Genomic DNA, 19899 nt, shown 5'->3' with positions numbered 1-19899 from the left:
GTACCGGCCACCTTCTAGAAGGAAGAGAAGGAAGAGGAGGCAGAGGCCAAAGCAACAACAGCCTCACATGCCCCGAAAGGAAACGTGCAAACCTTGACAGAGCTGCCCCGGCAACTCCGAGGACCCCAAAAGAAGACATTCTGGCTGGGGGTGAAGTCTCAGTGGGTCTTTGAGCTCTTAATTCAGATTGTCCACAAGCCAACAGAATGGTGATACCAATGCGAGGGCAAAGTTAGAGAGATGGATACACCCAATCCTTTAAAGGTGAAATGTGAATCATTTTCTACATTTAATAAAAACACTTTCTCATTTGAGGCTCTTGGAAGTCTTGAGTCACATTTTTTTTTTTTTGTAAACCCCCCACCCACCCCCTCTAAAATGTCAAAACACATGGCTTAGCAGTGGCTGCACAGAAAATATACACCCTCAAAGTCTGACTTTCATTTAAATACAAATATACAAAATGTAAACTGAGACAATAGAGAAATTTACAAAACTTTTCTTTAAAAATAATAAAGACAAAATTCAGTTCTAGTTATGACGCTATTAAAATACGTGCAAGTTGTGGTATCCAATTGGAGTTCTATTGCAATGTTCAACAGAGACACGGCCGATCCACCTCGGCTTGAGGGATGCCTCCGAACACAGAGCTGAGTGGGAATCTCTCTGAGGAACCTGGAGGCCCCTGGTCGCGGGAGAGGACGCCTCCTTCTCCTGCTCCTGGATGGCTGTCCCATCTGCCCCGCCAGAGCGGAAGCTCCACCGGTCCCAAGTCTGCTTCGAATGAGAAGGGTCTAGGCTGGTCCCGCCATGGACTTCAAGGCCAGAGCTGCAACTAGCTGCTCCCGGTGGAGTTTGAACTGACATGGTTTGAATTTATGTGGTGGTTAAAACTGGCCTTGGAATTGGGTGAACTCTTGGAATTGTTCTGATGCTGGGAGTGGGGTGAGCAGGGAGGAGAGAGAGAGATGGAGAGAGAGAGAGATGGAGAGAGAAAGTCGGTCATTTAGAGTCCAGCTCTGGGGCCCTCACACCACAAGGGCCTCTGAACCTGAAAGGAAGATGGGGCCCTGGACCACGCAGCAGCTCCTTTCCTTGCTTGCTGCTGCCTTTTTCGTTCTCCCCGTGCAGACCTGGGGACCACAAGCTGCTGGTCCTCAGGACTCCTGGCCCCCTCCTGGCACCCCGTGGGCGAGGGTCCCTCACACCACAGGAGAAGAGAGACCCAGAGTGTCTGCTCCCATGGTGGTGGGGGTGCCAAGCTCTGCCCCGAGGCCACTGTCTTCCACCTCCCTCAGCCTCCTCCTTGCTCCGGGCAGCAGGAATTTCCGTCCTGGTTTTTCAAGTGGACAAACTGAGGCTGGGGTGGTTCAATAAGCTGCTGCCCGTTTGAGGAGGGTCAGGGCCTGGTTTGAACCCGGGCCACGAGCTTTCACAGCAAATGCTTGTCCCAGGCCTGGGGCCGTCCTGTCCCCCACCCATGTCGGAGACAGAGGTCATTTTTTTTTTTTTTCTTTTTAGGGCTGCTCCCATGGCATATGGACGTTCCCAGGCTGAGGGTCGAATCGGAGCTGCAGCCACCAGCCTACACCACAGCCACAGTAACATGGGATCTGAGCCACTTCTGCGACCTACACCACAGCTCGTGGCAATGCCGGATCCTTAACCCACTGAGCGAGGCCAGGGATCAAACCTGCAACCTCATGGATACTAGTCAGGTTCTTAACCTGCTGAGTCATAAGGGGAACACCCTGAAACTTCAATTTTACTTGATGGAAGCATTTTAAAATTATATTTTTATAGTAAACGGACAGGAGTACAACAGGATGTGAAGCTCACATGAAGTTTTTAGACAAAATGGAAAACTCCGCCTGCATTTTCTCTGCCAGATCCCTGCCCTCCTCCCTGTTATCCCAGATCTTTCTCATGGGCTCACCAGCTGTGCGACCATGGGTAAGTTCCTTAACCCCTCTCGGCCTCAGTTTCCTCATCTGTGAAATGGGGCGATAGGAGCACACCCTGGACTCACACTTCACTAAGCTGCCCCAAAGGAGGGATGTGGTTTCCCGGCTGAAGCCTCTCAAGTCCTGAGTTAATAGTCTAGCACAGAGCAGGTGCTCAGTACATACTGGAGGAATGAAGGTCTAGCTGAATGAAAGTCTGGGGTTTTGTGGAGATTACATAAGAGAAGCCTTCAAAAAGCACCCAGCCCAGGGCCTGTCCACAGTGGAACACCACGAACGGCCACCACTTCCCTGTTATCCAAGCGGGAGGGAGCTGCGATTCCCAGCGGCCTGGGGATGGAGCTGCACCTACCTGCGCCTATTCATCTTCCTTGGGGGAGAGGCTGCTCCCTTGAGGGAGGGGGGAAGGAAAGTAAGAAACCAGGGGCCTCCCAGGCTTTGGGATCAGAACGCTGGGGCCAAGCTTTCTTGTAGGGCTTGGCCAGGAGGGGGCGCTATTGTGGCCACCCTCCTGGAGGCAGGGTGGAGGTTAGGGGTCTCACTCTAGAAGACCTGCCAGGTCCTTCCTGGGTTATTTCTTCCACCTGACTCACACCAACCCTGATCCAAGGACAGGTTCTGAGGGAAGAGTACCTTTTCCCAAGGGGCAGTCTCCTCTGGCTGAGGCGCACAGCATCAAACTATGGGGGCTGCACCTTAGGAACCATGAGGTTCTGTGGGGATCGCCTCTCCAACACCAGTTCCCTGTTTCTTGTTATGTCAAATCTTTATCTACAGAACTTGCCTCCATCTTTACAATGGCTCTCAACCACGGGCACTGTGTCCCCAGGGATACTGGACACCTGTCTGGAGACTACTGGCCATGCCCGTGCATGCAGAAGTTCCCAGGCCAGGGGTCAAACACATGCCACAGCGGTGACAACCTTAGGATCCTTAACCCCCTGTGCCACCAGAGATCTCCATGGAGACATTTTGATTGACACATGGGAGTGGGTGCTACTGCCATCTATTGGGTGGAGGCCGGAAATGCTGCTAAAGACCCCCCAAGGCACAGGTCATTCCCACGACCCAGGCTGAGGGACCCTGAGACTCTGATGAAGCGGCTGGCCTGCCCCTTCTGCGTGGGGGACCCATCAGCCAGTGGGTTCAGGGCACTTCAGACAGGCCACCTGTCCCCCCAGGCCACTGCTGCTGTGGGTCTCCCAAGCCCACAAATTGGTCTCTGTCTCCTGGAAAGGCCAGGCCTGGGGGTTTCCCAGAGCAGAGGCTGGGACAGCAGGGTGGGGGGTAGTGGGGGGAGCTTACCTGACGCTTGAAGAGCCTGTGGAGCAGCCCTTTCTTCGGTGGTTCCGGAGGGTGGCTTCTGTTCAGGTCTGGTGAGAGGGTACCGTTAGGTCCAAACACGTTCAGCTCCTTAAAGCACTCCGTTTCTATCATCTGGAGAAGCAGTCAAAACACGGGCGGTGTGAGCGGCTGCATGGGTCATCTTGGGTGGAAAGGAATCCCAGCGGGCCAGCCCTGGCTGACGCCGTCCTCAGCCTGGTCCTCAGCCTGCGGGGGCCTCCACCCACCCTCCATCTCACCAGGCTGAGACCTGGCAGCTCCCCGCCTGCCCACCGCTCCTCCTGGACAGCCTTGCAAGCCGCCCTCCCTGAGACAGCAGAGCCGGTCATGGGGAGGGGAGGGGGGGGAGGGGAGGGGGGGGGCGCTTATCTTCCAGCCCCGAACCCACCTCCTCCTCCACCCCAAAGCTGCAGCCCCCTTGCCCCATCATTTCCATCTCACTCGAACCAGCTAGAACTTGCCCCAATTCTGACCCCCTTAAGCACTCGGCTGCTGCCCCATTTCTCTTCTTTCCCGGCCGAACGTCTCCAGAGTCCTCCAGACAGGCCGTGTCTGCCTCACCTCCTATTCCCGCCCCGCCAGCTCCTGACCCGGCACCACACCATGTCCCCTCCACACCCCACCACGCCCCAGTCCAGCCACAGGGACGCCCACAGGGACGCCAGCCACAGGGACGTCCCTCTCCTGTCCCCGCTGCACCCTCCCCCCGGGGCAAAGCCGAGGACCCCGTGGCGCTCACCTCGCTCTGCCACGGGATGGGCACGGAGCCCGTGGAGAACTTGGAGTAGAAGTCGTCGTCCGTGTGGTCCAGGTTGACGCCCTTGACAGTGGAGAACTGCTCGATGTCCAGCACATCCTTGCAGTACACGGCCCGGGGCTGGGAGGGCAGGGCACTTGTCACCGGGGGCCCTGCCCAGGGCTCTGGTGGCCCCCGGCCAGGCCTGGGGGTCTTGATGGGAAACAAGGGAGGTCTCCCAGGGCCACCCTAGCCCTGGGAACCCGAGCTGCCCTCACTCAGAGGTGCCAAGGGCCCCCAGTTGGAGTGATAAGAGCTCAGGGCCCCCTCCCGCTGTCACTGCCCCACACAGGCTGTGACGGGGATGTCCCAGGAAGACTTCACATCAGAGGCCAGTCAGAGGTGGTGGGTCAGCACGCAGGCTCTGCAGCCACAAAGACCTGGGCTGGGGTCCCAGCCGTGGTGCTTCAGCACTTTGGGAAAGTCACACATCCCCTGAGGCCTCAGTTTACTTGCCTGCATAATGGGGATGGTGGAAGCACCTGGCCAAGGGGCTGTGTATGGACGTGGCACTGTAACCACAATGATTTCTTTTATCTCACTGGTCTGGGGCTGCTGTGCTGGGACTCTCAGAGACAAACCCGGGCCCTGCCCTCCGGGAGTTCAAGGTCAGTCATGGGGGCTGCCCAGGGGGCTCTGAGAGCCTGGGATTCTGGAGATAAGGGCTTCATAGAGGGGATGATGCCAGGCTGGGTGCAGAGGGAGCCCCCAGACTGAGAGTCCTGCTGCTGGAGGCCAGGGGTCCTGCTATTGGAGGCCGGGGGTTGCCCCCTGCCCCCTGGGTCTCCACCCCACCCCAGGGCCCAGCATAGATGTTGAGCGAAGTCAAAAGTGGTAAGTAGGTGCATAGGCTCGATCCAGGCTGGGGAGGCTACTCACATCCGGAACAAAGGGAGGATCCAACATCCCAGCTTCTAAGCGCTTGAAATTCATGTTCCTGAAGAAGGGGTGTCTTTTGACCTCTGCAGCCCCCTCCTCCTGGCAGCCCAGCCTCTGCTTTGCATCTTTGGTGAGTAGCTGTGACAGGAAAGTCCCATGAGGACATGCCTGGGGCTGTTCCTCTTGCCTGGAGGCCCAAGGGGCTGAGGAGCTTGGAGAGCCCCTAGTTATCTCCTTCTCACACGTGTCCCTGAGACCCCCGGACATCCGTCCTCTCACCTCCATGGTGCCTGCACCACTCCAGGTACCCAGTGGACACTGCCCAACCCTGCTCAGACTTCAGTTTGGCCTCCTGAGCTGCGCTGTGCCTGGTGGTCCCACATTCCCAGGGTGCTCAGATGCCTGGTCCCCAGAGAGCAGGAATCCTGTTGCTCCCCACGACTGCGTGTCCAGCGCCAGTGCCTGCCTGGAGCTGGTGGGATCTCTTCTGCTCCAGGTCAGCTACGAAGGGCAAGGGCTCATCTCTAGTTTCTCTCATTCATTTACTCAATTCACAGGTACACTCTAGCCTGGTACCCAGTAGGTCCCGAGAGAGAGGATGCTGAGTGTCTGGCCTCGGCAAAACCATGTTCAAAGGGCCCATCAAGGCAATACAGATATGACACCAAGGTGGCAGAGGAACAGGGACTGGCTGCAGGCTGGGGGACCGGGAGGCCTCCTGGGGAGGTGGCCTTTGAGACATGCTGGCGAAGCAGGAGGAACTTGCATCAGCATGAGCAGAGCAGCAGGGACGTTCAGGGTGTGCTTGGGGAACACTGGTCTTTGAGTTTGAGCGAAGGCTGAGTGCGACGGACGGCTCAGGGAGAAGGAGACTGGTGGAGGACAGGGATAGAGGGTCCTGAAGGCCAGGTCTGGAGGTGGAATTTTAATCCCAAGGTAGTGGGGAGCCAAAGATGGTTGGGGTAGACGAGTATCCTCGTCACAGTCAAAAGGCAGGACACTTAATAGAGGAAGAGGCTGCAGCAACAGCCAGCCAGCCAGATGGGAGGAAGGTGTGAATGAAAGATGCGGGAGGGGAGGGGAGGGGAGGGGGAGGGGGAGGGGAAAGGGAGGGGAGGGGGAGAGGGAGGGGCGGGCCTTAGTGTGGGAGGGGCAGGGCCGCCACGCCTCTCCCCTCAGTCTCAGGCTCCAGCCCCAGCTTCTCTCTCCTGCCCCACTGAGCACTGCACCCTCTATACAGTTGCAGTCTACTAAGTGTCTGCTTTGAGTCTACAATCAAGATGAGTGGCCTGCCTGCACCTTGGAGGGAGTCCAGCCCTTTCTTTCACCAATATTCTGGCATCCTTGGCACTTGTTCATTTAACACGCATTTGCAGCTTGCCTCAGAGCCACTGGCGGGGGGCGGCGGGGGGGGGGAGCTCCTGGGGCTTATGGTCTGGAGGGTAGCTTTGCTGGGACACTCCCCCCCTAAAAAAAAAACAACAACCCACTAAGGAATGAAAGGGGGCAGCAGGGCAAGCACCAGGTCACAGTCTTGAAGGGACTAAGCCATTTGGTCACTGACCACCCGGCATGTTTCACCCCAGGGCCAGCAGCTTGGGGCCTCCCTCGGCTGCCTTCCTGGGGCTTTGCTCTGCTCACAGAAATCCCAGGAGGCCATGGACCCCAAAGCCTGCAGGGGCTGGCGGCTGGCCAGACAGAGAACACAAATGAGGGCTATAAAGGAGAGAGGTAGGCTGGGTGGGCTGTGTCAGGCGGCCCATCAGCTCCTGCCAGCCAGCAATGTTGGCCAGTGTCCAGGGCTTCTACTTTTTTTGAGAGAAGCCAGAAAAATCAAAGTTTTTAAATGTGAATTCAGCCCATTTTAAAGTCTAGCCTATTATTCACCTCTTTCTAAAACACTGTGCAAGCTGAAGTAAACGCCCATGTACCCGCTGCTTGTTTGCAACCTGGGCATCAGGTCAAGTTTATACATTCAATATCAGGTATGGACAGAGAAGTGGGAGGGAGAGAAGCTGTGAGTTGAGGGGGGTGCAGGCAGAGAGGGCTTCCGGTGAGAGTGAGCTGGCTACGGGGCTGGTGGGGAAGGGCAAGTGCTGGGATTCAGCAAGGGCCTAAGAAAGTGGGGGCTGAGGTCTGGGCCCAGGGATTGGACCCAGGGGACAGTGTGATGAGATGCATGCGTTTCTGGATTCCAGGGGAGGGGGGTCTTGTGGCTGCCAAAATGGAATGGGGGGTGGAATCTGGGGGCGGAGGTCCAGCTTCCTTGTTGTTTGTAGCGAGGCCTTGTTCAGCAGGTGGGGCCGGAGCTGTCTGGGGCCTCCATGGTTTCCTTATAGTCAGGCCCTGCCATGTCCCAAGCTGGTGTCCCTTGGCAGTGACAGCACAAGCCTGGCTGCCAGAGCAGATGGGCTGGGGTTAAGGGTGCAGAAGAAGCCAAGACCAGAATCTCACAACTCCAGGGTCATTTGTAAGGAGACAGAACAAGGCCAGAGGCTTCCTAAGGTTCTTCTCGCTGAGAAAGGTAAGGGGACCTTGGTCGGACACTTGCACCCACAGGCTGAGGTCTGCCTGGAACCCCAGGCTCAGCTGTCGCCTTTCCTTCAGTGACCACCAGGAGGCAGCAGAGGAGCAGCAGTGCCCCTGGTCCTGGTGCCCCAAAGCCCATGCCAAAGCCGATGACTGTGGGCAGGGAGGGGGCCCTCTGTGGCTCTCTGTCCTCTCAGCATGTCCACGTTGCCATTGAGGGTCTCTCAAGACCTGCTCCTCTGAATTCCTGACCCTGACCTGGGACAACTGGGGATGTTCTGACCTTCTTCCACCCCTCACCCAATTAGGTCCCACTGGATAGATGTCTGGTTGCGCCGTCACCAGGTATTGTTGCCTTCCCCCCCACCCCAGTTTTTAAGCATTGCTAGGACCCCACGTGTCCATGTACCTGCCTTTTGCTGCCTTGCTCCTCTTGTGCCCCCAGCCCCAGCTCTGGCTGCTGTGAAACCCTGTTTTCTTGGAGGCGCCCCAGCTGCAGGCAAGTGCCCAGCTGCAGGCCCGCCCTCATGGTCTGGGTGTGTGTTTGCCTGTGTACACGCCATCCTCCCTCAGGGTCTCACACATGCAAACGACAGCTCTACATTCGGATCCTCTCCCTTAGGAAGTGGTCAGGCGGCAGCTAGGCCCAAGTACTTCTTCCCCTGCCTCTGTGACATCAGACTGAGGCTGGTAGAGAAAGCAGTCCAGCAGGGGCAGACGGCTTTAGGAGGGCAGACTTGTGGGCAGGGGGAGCTATGCCAGGTGGCTCCTGGGCCCCTAGCAGTGCAGCCTCGGGTCTTCTAGAAGCAGGAACTTCACTACTTTTAATCAGATCCCTGGGCTGCCCTTCTGTGATTCCAGCCTGGTTGTTTATGCACAGGATTCAGACATGGGGGAGGGAGGGCAGCCCCACCCCAGGGCCAGTGGCCTCTGCTGCTCCCATGCAGTGTGATCCAGGGACAAGAGGTACCCCACACCAGTGCTCAGTCCCTTCCTGTCCCTGTGTGGCTGGCATTAGAGGGCAGCTGCCTATGGTGGGGTGTCAGCACAGCTGGACCTGTACCAGAGGGAGGGGGCCCAGGGGGCACAGGTGGGAGCCCGAGAGCCAGGCAGGGAGGGAAGGGGCCCACCTGGGTTGGTGGGAGGGGCCGCAGTCACGCACTGATTCTCTCCCAGCTCCCCCGTTTCTTTTTCTGGCCTCCGCATGCAGTGGGTTGATGTGGGATCTCAGTTCCCAAACTAGGGATTGGACCCAGGCTGTAACAGGGAAAGCACCAAATCCTAACCACTAGCCCACCAGGGAACTCCCCCTCCCAGCTCCACTTTTGATGGCTCCTGTCACTCCTTCCTCTATCTGGCTTCTAAACCCTCAGTCTGGCTCCACCCAATGAGCCTGTCTAAAGGTCACTCCCCAAGGGAGCCCTGCCTGTGGTCAGACCAATTCACTGTCCATGGATGCTGTCATGCAGGACCCCAGCAAGTGTGACCAACATCCATGTACTGGGTGGAAAACTCGATTAGAAGACGTTCGAAGACTGAAACTATCACCCCGCTCCCCAAACCTGCAGCCTCTGGCCTCGAGCCAGCACCCAGAGATCCAGAGCTGGAGGGAGCAGGAGGCCCAAGGTCAACGGTAGGAGCTGCCTGAGGTCCCTTTGCATCTTGAGGACCAGCTGGGGTCATCCCCTTTCTCCCCCATGCTGACTTCCCCACAGAGCTGGATGGGATGATGTCACCCACTGCTCATCACAGTCCCCCCTCTTGTCACTGGGCTGCCCTGCCCCCCACCCCCCAGGCCATCACCGCCTGCTCCCTGGCCTGCTGGCTTCACGACCCGCACCCTAGTGTGCCCCGGCCCTGCCCCCTCAGCCTGTTTGCCGTTCTCGGTTAAGGGCAGGAAGGGGAGCCAGCACTGGACACCCGGCCCAAGGGCAGCGACTGCTTCACCGGGAGCTCACCATTTTGCAGATGGACTTGGCCTCCTCGGAGAACTTGTGCGAGTACACCTCCTCCGTCTCCAGGACCCGGCGGTCCACCTCCTCCCTCTTCACCTTCTCCTTGCGGCCGCGGAAGGGCGACTGGCCCTCGATCATCTCGTAGATGAGGCAGCCCAGGCCCCAGTAGTCAGGGCTCAGGCCATACCTCTGGTTGTTCAGGACCTCCGGGGCTGGGGGCAGAGCAGGGGGCCAAGAGAGGTGAGAGACAGGCACATGGGGCCAGGGCTGTGACTCACACCAGCGGGGCCTCAGGATGTCCTGCAGCCAGGAGTGACGGTGCTGCCTGGAGCTTCGTGGCTGAGACCGCTTGGCCCTGCTGCCTCCTCCCCACCAACGGCTGTAAACACCACCTCTTCCAGGGAGCCTGCCCTGGTTGCTCTCCACTGTACTCCCAACAGACTCTGTGGATTTAGAAGCCTGAGCGCAGCGGATGAAAACACCCTGGTCCCTTGATGTCCCCCCAACAGAATGTGAGCCACATGATTCTCCATGGTGCCTGGTAACAGGGGTGACACCTGGCACACAGCAGGTACCGCCCACGTATGCGTTTCCATGAGTGCAGGTGTGTCCACCCAAAGTAAAGATGATTTTAAATTTATCTGGAGTTCAAACAGCTTCTCAATATGACATCCCTAACATTTGGATAAAATGAATCATAGATTCACCAGGGAAGTGCAAAAAAGGTAGTTTCAGGTCATGAGGCAGACCATACACATCTAGGGAGGCAAATGCACCCGCACGTACTGGTGTGCACACGAAAGAGGCTATACCAACACTCTGTGCAAGAGGGTGCACGATGTGCAAGAGAGTACAACACTCTGTGCACAGAGGTGCACGATGGAGCTGTCATCCACCTGTCACCCAATCACCCATTATCCATCCACCCACCCATTTACTAATCCATCCTCATCCATCCATCCATCAGCATTCACATGGGTAGACAAACCCCCCACATACCACAAATACCCCATAAGTTCCACATGGCATGCAATCTGAAAAGAACCCTTGAGAACCAGAGACCAAGTCCAGAAGCCTGAGCATGTGTTGCTGGCACAAGCCCGGTAGAGGACAACAATGTCCTCAGCCTCCAGAGCTTTCTGGGGCCCCTCACCTCCTGAGGTGGGCGGAGGTGGATGAAGTGTCCAGGAGGAGGCCCAGGCGAGGTCCCTGTTTGGAAGGGGGACCCTGGGGGACCATTGTAGCTCTGGGGCCCATCCCTGCAGACCCTAGGAGGATGGTCTCAGAGGTGCTCAGGGGATGCAGGGCAGGAAGCCAAGGCGGGTCTCTACTTAGAACGGTGCTTTGTGACACAGAAGGGGGTGTGCTCCTCTCCCTTCTGGGCCCGTCCTAATGATCTCCCTACTCTGTCATCACCCTAAAAGGCTGTCTGCCAACTCACGGGACACCTCCTTCACCTCCGCCCAGGCAGTGCTGTGTGCTGGCTCTGCTCCTGACCCCAGGAGGGGCTTGGCTTTGAGACACAGCAGGGACTGCGGGGGTGGGCCACAGAGAGCTCAGTGCAGTCAAGTTGCACCCTGGGCCCCAATGCTCCCCCAGCCCTGGCTGAGACCTCCCACCTCCTACCACGACCACTTCTGCTACGAGGTACACAGAGAAGCCAGCGGCTCCGTGGGCTGGGCTGGGCAGGGGCCGCACCCACACTCACCCATGTAGCCAACGGTGCCCACCCGGCCTCGGATCAGGTCGCCCTCGGGGATCTTCACAGCCAGGCCCAGGTCCGAGATCCTAATGTGGCCTGAGTAGGGACAGCAGAGTCAGTGAGTTCCTGGGATGGTTGCGTGGACATCTACCTACCCCGGGCAGGGCTCCAGACGTGCCATGTGTGGGCCACCCATCCCAGGAAGAGTGGTACCCAATCTGCCATCGCTGGGTGACTATAGACCCTTGGGACAGTCCAGGTGTCAGAGGAGAGGGATAAATTATTATTTTTTTAGGAGAAAAACTTAAAGATGCAAAAGGACGCCTGGCTTTGGTTGGACGATGGCTGACCTGCCTCATAAAATGCCCTAATGGGCTTCTTGGAAGGCTGAGGTCACAGAGTTTAAAGTGCCTTGGCCCGATTCTGGGATTGTTTCATGGGAAAATGTGAGATTCTCCTGACATTTAGCAACACTTTGCTTGAGGGGAAAAATCATAAAGCAGTTTGGGAAGCAGCTCCCTACTCTGCCTTGCTGCTCTTTGGAGGTTGTTTGTTTTCTCCCTTTGGAGAAAGAGAAGATGCCCCTGGGTCTAGCAGAGACAGGGAGATGGGACGAGGGTTCCCAGGTCAGCACTGACCCCCAAAGGCAGTGACGCGGTGCTGAGAGTTTGCCTCCCCCAGCAGTGGCCTCATCTGACCCCCAGGAAGGAACAATGACCCCCTTCCCAGCCTGGATCTCAGCAAGACCCAACGCCAGGGACCTCCTTGAGGCTAAAGCTGAGTGGATTCCCCCGGCTCAGTGGCCCCTGACAAAGGCAGGAATGGGGGAAGAGAGCACGCAGATTCCAGCTGTCAGGAGACCGATCAGTGGTGGGCACAGTTCCAAGGCCAGCAGGGAACAAGGACCCCTGTGGGCGCTGGGTGCTTCCAGCGTGAGGAACCCTGTGCCTGCTCCTCCACGTGGTAGCATCACGCTCAAGCCTGTTCTCCTGGTTACCAACACCTCCCCCACCTCCCTGGGGCTGCCTGGTGCTGGGGCATTTGGGCAGTGAGACCTGGTTTCTGGCCTTGACTCCCCACTGTTATGGCTGGGGGCCCTTGGTGGGTCGGCTCCTCTGAACCTCAATCTTGTCGTCTGTAAAATGGGCCCAGGGAGACACCGGCCTTGCCCCTCTGTAGAAATGGGAAGATCTAGTCAGATAGAAGATGTGACAACCTTTTCACAGGTGCCAGAGGCTAAACAGCTATGAGGAGTTACTGTGCTTGCTCTTGTTACCTGCGTGCACACACACACACACACACACTAGAAGATCACAACAGTGATGTACAAGTAACAGTGCCTAACATGTGTATAGCTGGCTGTAATTGATAAAACAATTCCCCTTCAAGTGATCTTGTCAGAATCTCACCTCCCCCGCTCCCCTCTGAAGAAGGAAAGGCAGGACCCACTGTTTCCATTTCACAAACAGGGAGGGTGAGGTGCAGAGAAGTTGCACGAGAGTTAAGTATTCGCCCAGAGTCTCTGGAATTCTCGATGCCTCATTCAGTGCTCACTCTCACCCTTGGGCACGCACCCTGTCTCCCCATCCCTCTCTCTTGGCTGGGCCACACTGCCTCTTCACCAAGTAGGAGCTTTATCCATGCCCTCTCCCTCTTGTGGGCCCAGGGTTGGCATCTCTGAGTCTCTGCTGGAAGGCCCTCTGCTCCCTTAAGGTTGCAATGCTCACCTAAGCTACAGAGCAGGAAAAGGATCCCAGGGCCACTGTCCGACTTACCGTAATCATCTAACAGGATGTTTTCAGGTTTCAAGTCTCTGAAAGGGAAAGATTACCAGCATGTGAGTGTGGGTGTTCTGGGTGCCATGGGCACAGTAGCCGCTGAGTGGACCCCTTTGAGCCAACCAGGCTGAGTGTTTCCTTCCCACCTCTGGGCTCAGGAAGTCTGATCTCTCCCTGAATCAAGACAATCTTGGGCTAACTTCTCTACCTCCAGTAATTTAAAACAAGCCCTGCTATTGACCACAGGTGTCTTTCTGACCCTGTGGAGTGACTGAAAGGAAGTCAGGCAAAGGCCAGTCCTGCCACCTGTCCACACACTGATGGCTGAGAATACCTCTGGCTGGTGACAGTCCCCTCCAGGGCTAGGAAGACCTTGAGGTCTCAGGATGCCCTGAAGGCAAAACAGGGCCTGGGCATGAAGGAGGATGTTACTGAGGACAAAGCACTGGCTATAGAATTGGGGCAGAGAATTGTGAGGGAGAGAATGGCAACCTCCAGGACAGAGACTCCCTTTGGGATGGGGCCCCCAGGAGCCTGGCACATCCCCTGATGCCAGCTGAGCCACAGCCTGGGAAGAAGCATGGCCAGAAGGCACATCTGTAGCTGCAACCACCCCATCCCATCCCTCATGTCTCTCTCCTCTTTAATGACATGATTGTGCTCATGAGAAAGGGAAGCTCTCTACTCCCAGAAAAGGGGGGGTGGCAACAGAAGTTTCTGGTTTTACTAATAAAAGATCTCCGTGAGTTAAAGAATACCAACAGGACAGTGTATGCAACTCAGTTAAGCCACTGGGCAAACGATATAAGGGCATCTGGATTGAGGATCCAGTTCTCAACCAACTGGCTTTGTTCATTAAACTGAGGGTAGCTGTCCTCATGGGAAGTGGTTACTGTGCTCGTATCCAGCGGCGCAACCTCAGAGTGATAATTGGTGTTTGTATATAGCTATTTATTACAAAATACTTTTGTTGCTGTTGTTATTAACTTGCATGCTTTTGATGTGCTGACCATTCCAAATAAGGGCAGGAGCCATCATTTCAATGAATCAGCCCCCACTGACCAGCGCATCAGAAAGACAGATGGCTAGTGGGCCAGAACCCACACCCACAGAGAGGTAACAGCAAGCGGTCAGGCCACAAGGTGCTCTTCCTCCCTAGATGCAGGGCTGGAACTTGGAGGATTGCCCTTTTCCTTCTTTTAAGAGGAAAGGAATCAAGTGGAGGATTTTTTTTTCAACCCTTAGGGAAACTTTTATGACTTTCTTTTCACTTGAATGAAAACAAAACAAAAGCATAAATTGGGATAGGGGCGGAGGGGTGGGGGATGGGGGAGCCCGTCCTCAAGACCATTCCTCCTTGCTTTCCAAACCTTCTTGGGCTCCCAAGATCATCTCCGCCAAGAGCTCTGAGGCAAAGGTCTTCAAACGGGTGTGTGTGCTGGGGGTGGGCATGCCCCCATGTGCCTGCGACTTCAGGAATATGCATTTCTAGATCCTTACCATCATGATGCCCTGGCCTGGCTCCCTCTGGGATCTCCCTTCCACCTGCCCTTTCTCCGTAACTCTTCCCTCATTGGACAGAAGAAAAGCAGCTCCCCACTCCTCAATATGACCGTGGAGCCTGGTCCAGAGGGTAAAACCTCTAGGGTCCCAACTAAAAGAGCCATCTACTTATTATAAGCATGGCCAGAAGACACGATTTTAACACTTAGAGCCATATAGTCAAAGCAAATTTTGAAAAAAATCTTATATATCCGTATATTTCAGAGCGGAATGCGGAACAATGACTTTTATGTGGAGTTCCCTCTGTGGCGCAGTGGGTTAAGAATCTGAGTACAGGAGTTCCTGTTATGGCGCAATAGAAATGAATGCAACTAGGAACCATAAGGTGGCGGGTTCGATCCCTGGCCTCACTCAGTGGGTTAAGGATCCATCATTGCCGTGAGCTGTGGTGTAGGTTGAAGACGCAGCTCTGATTTCACATTGCTGTGGTAGAGGCCGGCAGCTACAGCTCCGATTGGACCCCTAACCTGGGAATCTCCATTTGCCGTGGGTGCAGCCCTAAAGAGACCCCCCCCCCCCAAAAAAAAGAAAAAAAAAGAATCTGACTACAGCAAGCTGGGGTAGCTGCAGGCTTGATCCCTGGCCCCCCACAGTGGGTTAAAGGATCCGGCACAGCTGTAGCTGTGGCATAGGTCGCAGCTGGGGCTCGGATTCAATCCCTAACCCAGGAACTTGCATGTGTTGCGAGTGCGGCCATTAAAAAAAATGACTTACATGCAAAAAAAAAAAAAAAATATATATATATAATATTCTGTGGTGGTACAGGAGAATGGATAAGAAAATGACAGAAAATTCTTCACTGTTAAAGAGCTGTCATGCGTTTTTTTAGATGATGGTGGAACATCAATTTGCTGGAGCAATTAGATTCCACTGGATACCTTTGGAAATGAGATGTCACTTTAGTTCCATTCAAAATAACATGCGCCACTATTTTAACACATGATGGACTATTTCAGATGTCTATAAAATGCATGAGGGCATTTTCCAGATTTTCAAGATTCTTTGAGGTGGGCTGTGAGAAGAGTCTGAGGCTCACAGAATCTGACCACCTGGTTCTACAAAGCCAGGCGGTCTCGGAGGGACTGGGCTCCAGGCGATGCCTGCGGTGGCGGTGACCCTACGAAAGCCTTCCTGGGGTTGGTTCCGCCACCAGGCTCCACTGAGCTGCCTGGGTGCTGGGGGCATCGACTCTGAGGCAACACTTGGCCCGGCTAAGCGCCCCTCCCCGCCCCCCACCCTTACTCGGTTGCAGGGTGGGCGTCTATTCGACTCGAGGGCAACGACCCGGCCTCGACCTCCCAGGGGATGACGGTCCAGTCCAGGCCAGGAAGGGTGGGCCCCAGCTGCTCGGCCTCAGATGGGGGCCAGGGCCGGGCGCCCGCTCACCGGTAGACGGTGTTCTCGCGGTGCAGGTCTTCCAAGCCGCACAGGATCTCCGCCGCGTAGAAGAGGGCGCGCTCCTCCTCGAAGCCAGGGTTCCCCATGTTGTAGATGTGGAACTTCAGGTCCCCCCCATTCATGATGGTCAGGACCAAGCACAGCGCGTCCTTGGTCTCGTAGGCGTAGGCCAGGTTGACCTGGGAGCCCAAGGTGGCCCTGCGGTCAGGTTCTGGGACCCGCCACCCCCACTTCCGCTCCTCCTCGCTGGGGCCCTTGAAGCTGCGCGGAGGCTCGGGTGAGGGAGCTGCGGCAGCTTCACACCAGCCCCTGCACCCCGCCAGCCTCACCGTCCCCCGGCTGCTGCCCCTCAGTCCGATTCGGTGGTTCCAGATGAGGGGGCAAAGCGAGGGAGGGGCAGCCGGCACCTGCGCTTCCAGGGATCCTGAAAGCCGGTGTCTGTGCTTTTACGTCATGAAAACATGTATGTGCATCAGGTGGTTAAAACTTCTGCCCACTCTGAGCATCACCTTATAAAACCCACCCACTCCAGGGAAAGACTGCTGCAGCAGGCTGATGGTATCCTTCGCCTTCACGCACAGCTGCCGCATGGTGTGTAACTGGGGAAACGCACACACCCTCTGACACAGCCACTCCTCCTCCAGGAATCCACCACGCACCCTCTCCCCAGAACATGCCAAAGGGGTGCTGGAGGATGGACATGGCAGCCTTGTCTGTTGTGGTGGCATCAAAGCCAGAAGCAACTTGTACGTCCATGGGGGTCGGCTATACAAGTTATGGCCTATCTCTTTCCCTGTACATCAGGGGACTGCTGCCCAGCTTTAAAAGAAGAGGTGCAGCTATAGGCCTGGTTACTGAAAAAGTTCTACAATTTAAGGGGGGGAACACTGCAGCCTAAGATGTGTAGTAAGATCCCATTAGCTAAAAACAAGCAACTCTGTACATGAATCAAACACATCTGGAGGAGTTCCCGCTGTGGCACAGTGGGTTAAGAATCTGACTGCTGCGGCTCGGGTCGCTGTGGAGGCACAGGTTCGATCCCTGGCCTGGTGCAGTGGGTTAAAGGACGTGGCATTGCCACAGCTGCAGTTCGGATTCAATCCCTAGCCAGGAACTCCGGTATGCCATGGGTGTAGCCATTAAAAATGCAAATAATAAAAAAAACCCATGTCTGGAATGATTACTCAAAGAGGGAGGCTTTTAACTTTACTGTGCTGTTTGACTTTTTAACCTGCATGTATATTATTTTTTATAATAACAAGTAGCGGAGACATTGAGAGATGGCCAAACACCCTCATCCGCCTCCACATTTCCCAGCCTCCCCTGCAGTTGGCTGGTCCCTGGCCGGACCTGGTCTCACACTAGAGGGGAGCCAGGCTAGCTCCAGGGACGGGACAAGGTGGCCACGACTGACCCCCAGGTGCCCTGTGACGGAGGGGACTTCAGGCTCCTTTCTGTGGCTCATTTCCCCTCACCGCATTCCATGCCCTGGGCGGACAAGGACCAGCCCCCCGGAAGATCACCCCCTTCCCAAGGGATGGAAGTCCTGTCGCCAGGAGGGGGCCTGTCCCAGAGCCCTGACACTCACCACAAACTGACTGTTGACCTTCTCCAGGATTTGCTTCTCATTCAGAGCCATGGACTCCCCTTTCCTCTTTTTGATCCTCTTCTTCTCCAGGCGCTTACAGGCGTACATTTTACCCGTGGCCCGAACCTGGCAGGCACAGACCTGAAGGGCAAGGAGGAAGCCAAGGGCACAGGGCACGTGAAACGAGGCGGCCTGAAGCTCCCTCAAGGTCAGGATATTGTGTCTCCAGGGCTGGGAACCAAGAGCCGGCTGCACTGCAGCGTGGGCTGTCCCAGCCTCGGACCTGACAATGCCTGAGTCCTGGACCCACTGGTCCCAGGGTCCTGCCCTTGAGATCTGGCTTTGGTGCCACCTTAGGCAAATCCTAGCCCTTGAAGGTACAGAATCAGCCATTTACACCCATGTTTAGATGGATGGCCAAGGCCTAAAGGACTGGGCCTCTCTCAGAGGCAACCAGATTTTCTCTGTCTCAAGCTTCCAACCAGATGTGGCCACAGATAATGGGGACTTTCAAGCACCAGGTGCTGGTCAGAGAGGCTTTTTGGGGAGTGGGGGTAGCGATGGGAGGGAGACCCCTTATAATTCGGAGGAATGAGAACCAGAGCATTGGGTCTGGTCTTAGTTCTGCCCCTATTTTTTTTTTCTTTTCTTTTTGGCTGCACCTATGGCATGCAGAACTTCCAGGGCCAGGGATCAAACCCATGCCACAGCAGTGACCCGAGCCACAGCAGTGACAATGCCGGATCCTTAACCCACTGAGCTCCCAGGGAATTCCAGTTCTGCCCCTGTTTGGCTGTGTGAGCTTGCCTGGGTCACCTAACCATTCTGAACTTCCGCTTTCCTCATCTCTAAAATGGGAATAACAAGGCTTGCCTCATGTATTGGGAAGATCAGATTAAGTGCAACAGTGCAAATTAACCACATGGTCAGGCCAGGTTGCTTAGGCCCCTCACGCCCTCACTTCTCCCTCCAAACACAACCAGAAGTGCCCATTTCTGTCTCCAGACTTGAATGCTGCTTGAGGCTGGCTCCAAGAGCACCTCCCTCTCACCTGCCCGGCCAGGCACAGTTCCCACCTTAGACACAGCCCACCTCCCCAGAGGCTGCAGCCTCACCCTCCCTCTCCACCAGGGGGCGTAAGACTGAGCCATTGGCTCAGAAGCCCTGCTTAGAACACTTCAGGCCAATCCGAAAGGGACAGAAAAGGGGGCAAGAGTACAGCAACTGCCCATGAATGCGGGACGTTCACTCACCTCCCCAAAGCCCCCTTTCCCTAGTACTCGGTACTGCCTGAAAGTGGTTTTGGTTACCGGTTGCCTGGAAAAAAGCAAAAATCCAACCTGAGTCTTGTAGTAGTAAAATGCAAAATCCAGAAGAAATAGACAACGGCAGCATTGAGAGCAGCCAAAGTGAGGCTCAACTCCACGCCCCCCAAACCGGGCCCTGGGGCCCCCCAGGAATCATCGCTGCAGACGGGACCCTCCCTCGGGGACTTGCTCTGGGGCTGGGTGTTCAAATCCCAGGCCTCAGCCCTCCACCCTGCGCTGGGAGGAAAAAGCAGGAGGCTCAAAAATGTGAGCCGAGGCTGCTTCACCGCACTTTCCCTGTGGTTGCCCTCTCTCTCCCAAATGCAAATCATGCGGCTAAACGCCCAGGGAAGCTGTGTCCTCAGCGCAGGGAGGGGGAAGGGGCCAGGAGCCACAGAGCCTCGGTGTCCCACAGTGGCCACAGAGGAAACCACAGCCCTCCCACACCTGCCGGGCAGGCGGCTGCACCTCTGTCCCCAGGCGCCCTGGCCGTTCCTTCCTGCAGAGGTGCCCCCATAGCCCCTGGCTGCATCCCTGGAAGACCCGGCCTCCCCGGGGGCAGAGGCTGCTGGTCTTCACGTCTAGTCTGGGGACTCTCTGGCCTCCTGTCCCCAGCCTTCCCATCACCAAGGGAGTCAATTACATTCCCCCTCCCCCGCCCCGAACACCAGAGATCCTGTCTGCCAGAAGCAGCATTTATGACGAATCACTTTGCCTCTCCCGACCCCCCATTTTAATTAGCCAGAGTCATTTATAATGTCTATTAAGACAGACCCTCTGATCACCAGGCAAGGATGGGACTCTTGGAGTAAATAAATAAATGGCCATTTAGTTCCAGCAAAGTTGCAGACAGCTTGAGGTTTTTCATCGCTGGCCTGTTTGGCTAAGAAAATTCAGGTCCCCCCCACCCCTTTCTTTGGCTTTAGTGAGATATAATCGACAAAGTGAGCACAACTTGATGTTTTGATAAATGTATACATTATGAAATGACCACCCCATCAAGCTAATTACCATTCTGTCACCTCACAAAATTACCATCCCCCTACGCTCCCTTCTTTTATCCTTCCTTTTTTTGGTCTTTTGTCTTTTTAGGGCC

The 19899-nt window shown here is 55.9% G+C and overlaps 1 protein-coding gene across 1 annotated transcript in view; it reads right to left on the bottom strand.

Annotated features, from left to right (window-relative positions):
* Window positions 1–257: 257 nt before the first annotated feature.
* GRK5 (G protein-coupled receptor kinase 5) overlaps window positions 258–19899 on the bottom strand; it is a 233664-nt gene continuing 214022 nt past the window's right edge. The window contains exons 7-16 of the mRNA XM_047759568.1: window positions 18750–18813; window positions 17497–17637; window positions 15897–16087; window positions 12945–12982; window positions 11176–11265; window positions 9471–9679; window positions 4984–5121; window positions 4048–4185; window positions 3270–3401; window positions 258–934 (exon numbers count right to left, since the gene is read on the bottom strand). Of these exons, the coding sequence (XP_047615524.1) occupies window positions 836–934; window positions 3270–3401; window positions 4048–4185; window positions 4984–5121; window positions 9471–9679; window positions 11176–11265; window positions 12945–12982; window positions 15897–16087; window positions 17497–17637; window positions 18750–18813 (1240 nt within the window). The 3' untranslated portion in view covers window positions 258–835. The remainder of the gene's footprint in view (window positions 935–3269; window positions 3402–4047; window positions 4186–4983; window positions 5122–9470; window positions 9680–11175; window positions 11266–12944; window positions 12983–15896; window positions 16088–17496; window positions 17638–18749; window positions 18814–19899) is intronic.

Source organism: Phacochoerus africanus, chromosome 15, assembly GCF_016906955.1.
Source record: "Phacochoerus africanus isolate WHEZ1 chromosome 15, ROS_Pafr_v1, whole genome shotgun sequence".
In the NCBI taxonomy this organism is placed as follows: domain Eukaryota; kingdom Metazoa; phylum Chordata; class Mammalia; order Artiodactyla; family Suidae; genus Phacochoerus; species Phacochoerus africanus.
The sequence above is the reverse complement of the archived record's forward strand: the minus strand, read 5'-3'. Positions and strand labels throughout refer to the sequence as shown.